General features: G+C 44.9%; 1 protein-coding gene across 1 annotated transcript; it reads left to right on the top strand.

Annotated features, from left to right (window-relative positions):
- The first annotated feature begins 425 nt into the window (after positions 1-425).
- Positions 426-2,062, top strand: LOC122088581 (zinc finger CCCH domain-containing protein 20). Its single transcript, XM_042657894.1, has one exon. The coding sequence runs from the start codon at positions 472-474 to the stop codon at positions 1,630-1,632; it is 1,161 nt and encodes a 386-aa protein (XP_042513828.1). The 5' UTR covers positions 426-471; the 3' UTR covers positions 1,633-2,062.
- The last annotated feature ends 236 nt before the right edge of the window (positions 2,063-2,298 follow it).

Genomic DNA, 2,298 nt, shown 5'->3' with positions numbered 1-2,298 from the left:
CAACTTCTATGCCCTTCCCTATACTACACATGTCTCTCTCTCCCATCGATTTCTCGTATTATGAGATTTACTGCCATATTTTCGCGATTATCTGACCCGATTCGTGTTTTAGACTTCTTAATCGGTGATTCCTAGTTTGGGTCCACAAATTTAGTTGTGGTCCTGTGGACCCTTCGGGTTTATGCACCGCCTTGAGTTTTATGAACCAAGGGGTAAGCGACGTCAGTTTAGAAAAATTTTATCCTTCACTTCGTTTGGTTACTCTTATTATATTGTTATTTTAACCGTAGTTCGTAGTGGGGGGAATTCCGGACTAGGGTTTATGGGATTTTTTTAATTTTTTTTTTCTTTTAACCCAACTATGGTTAATTTATTCTGACCTGTGATTAACCCTACCCCACCTTGGATCAGTTTATATTGAAGCCCCAAGCAGAGAAGAAATGTAATCTTGTCCGAAGACGAGAAGTGACCATGATGATGATCGGAGAAGGTAACCATGGTCATGTACCACCATGGACTCTATTCGAAGATAACTCCACCGGTATGAACTTCTCACTCCCCGTAAGTGGCGTCTCCGGTAACTCTAGTGGCGGCGCCGTTGCCTCAGATGGGGACTACTCTTCTTTTCCTTTGGGTGAGGCTTTAGCGGCACTGCAACGCTACTTACCGTCAAACGATATTGATGCCGATACCGATTTTCCGGGCCGTGAGGCCGATATGCCAGTGGGTCCGTTCTCGACGGATGAGTTCCGTATCTATGAGTTTAAGGTGAGGCGGTGCGCAAGGGGCCGTTCTCATGACTGGACGGAGTGTCCGTACGCTCATCCCGGTGAGAAAGCTCGCCGGAGAGATCCATGTAAGTTCCATTACTCTGGTACTGCTTGTCCTGATTTCCGTAAAGGTAACTGTAAGAGGGGAGATTCCTGTGAGTTTGCTCATGGCGTGTTTGAGTGTTGGCTTCATCCGGCGCGTTATCGGACGCAGCCTTGTAAGGATGGTACTAATTGTCGTCGTCGTGTTTGCTTCTTCGCCCATACTCCTGAACAGCTTCGAGTGTTGCCACAGCAGAGCCCCAGGTCTCCTGTTTCGTCTGATTCGTTTGATGTTTCCCCTCTTCGTCATTCTTTTGATTCCTATTTGGCTAAGAATGCTCTGTTATCATCACCAACTTCGACCCTGATATCGCCTCCCCTGTCACCTCCGTCTGAATCCCCACCCTTGTCGCCTAGTTGTCCTCTGAGTCGATCGTTCGGGTCCAACTCCATTAACGAGGTGGTTGCGTCTCTGCGTCATCTGCAACTTAGTAAGGTGAAGTCGCCTCCTTCCTCTTGGGGTGTGCAGATGGGTTGTGGGTTTGGTTCGCCGAGGGGTTCGACACTTCGTCCTGGGTTCTATAGTTTGCCTACGACCCCGACTCAAGCACCGACTCGTAGTGGGACGAGTTATCTGGATATATGGGATAGGGGTTGTACTGTGGAGGAAGAGCCCCCAATGGAGAGGGTCGAGTCTGGGAGGGATTTACGAGCCAAGCTCTTTGAGAAGCTGAGCAAGGAAAACTCGCTGGAGCGGCAGGTTTCGTCTTCTCTGGCTCCGGCGCCCGATGTTGGCTGGGTGTCGGAACTTCTGAAGTGAAAATTGATGATGGGTTTTGAAAATTCTTTTCCTTTTTTGTTGATCTATTTTGGGTTCAATCTATTGCCCTGATTTTCCTGATTGTGAATATTTTAAGAAAGATGAAGATTTGGAGTAGTACTACTGAAAGATTGATGTAAATAGCTGATGATGCTGGTTGCTGCGGAGAAGGGCATCTTTTTGGTGGGTTTTCTGTGAAGATCAAGGAGAAGGAACAAAGAAGCAATGCCAACTTGTATATAGAGGAAGAAGCTAAATTACGTTTAGGAAGCCGGAGATCGGCTGCAAATTATGTATCTTTTATTTTTTCTTGTTGCTGTTTTACATTACTAATTTCTGATTCCGAGTGTAGAAATTGGAACTTCCATCTTATGAAGCAATTATTGTAAAATATTTTCTTCATATTGTGTTCTGTGACCGTTTTCCTTTACTTCTACTCTGTATCACCATGGATATTATACTCTTTACTTTTCTTTTTTTTTCGTAGTATTGTTTTATGGCTTATGAGTATTGTCTTCTATGGGGGAACTGTGCTAATATTTCATTCCATGAATGGAAACTATGCTGTATTGGTTCTGGTATGTTCCTTTTCTGCTGTTTCACTTCATGGGCAGAATCATGATTCATAATATGTTGGTGGGCATCAAATCATGACGTGATTTGTGA

The sequence above is a fragment of the Macadamia integrifolia genome, chromosome 2, assembly GCF_013358625.1.
Source record: "Macadamia integrifolia cultivar HAES 741 chromosome 2, SCU_Mint_v3, whole genome shotgun sequence".
Lineage (NCBI taxonomy): Eukaryota > Viridiplantae > Streptophyta > Magnoliopsida > Proteales > Proteaceae > Macadamia > Macadamia integrifolia.
The sequence above is the reverse complement of the archived record's forward strand: the minus strand, read 5'-3'. Positions and strand labels throughout refer to the sequence as shown.

Excerpts from the sequence above, each read along its gene's own strand:
- LOC122088581 (XM_042657894.1), top strand. The coding sequence starts at position 472 with ATGATGATGATCGGAGAAGGTAACCATGGTCATGTACCACCATGGACT.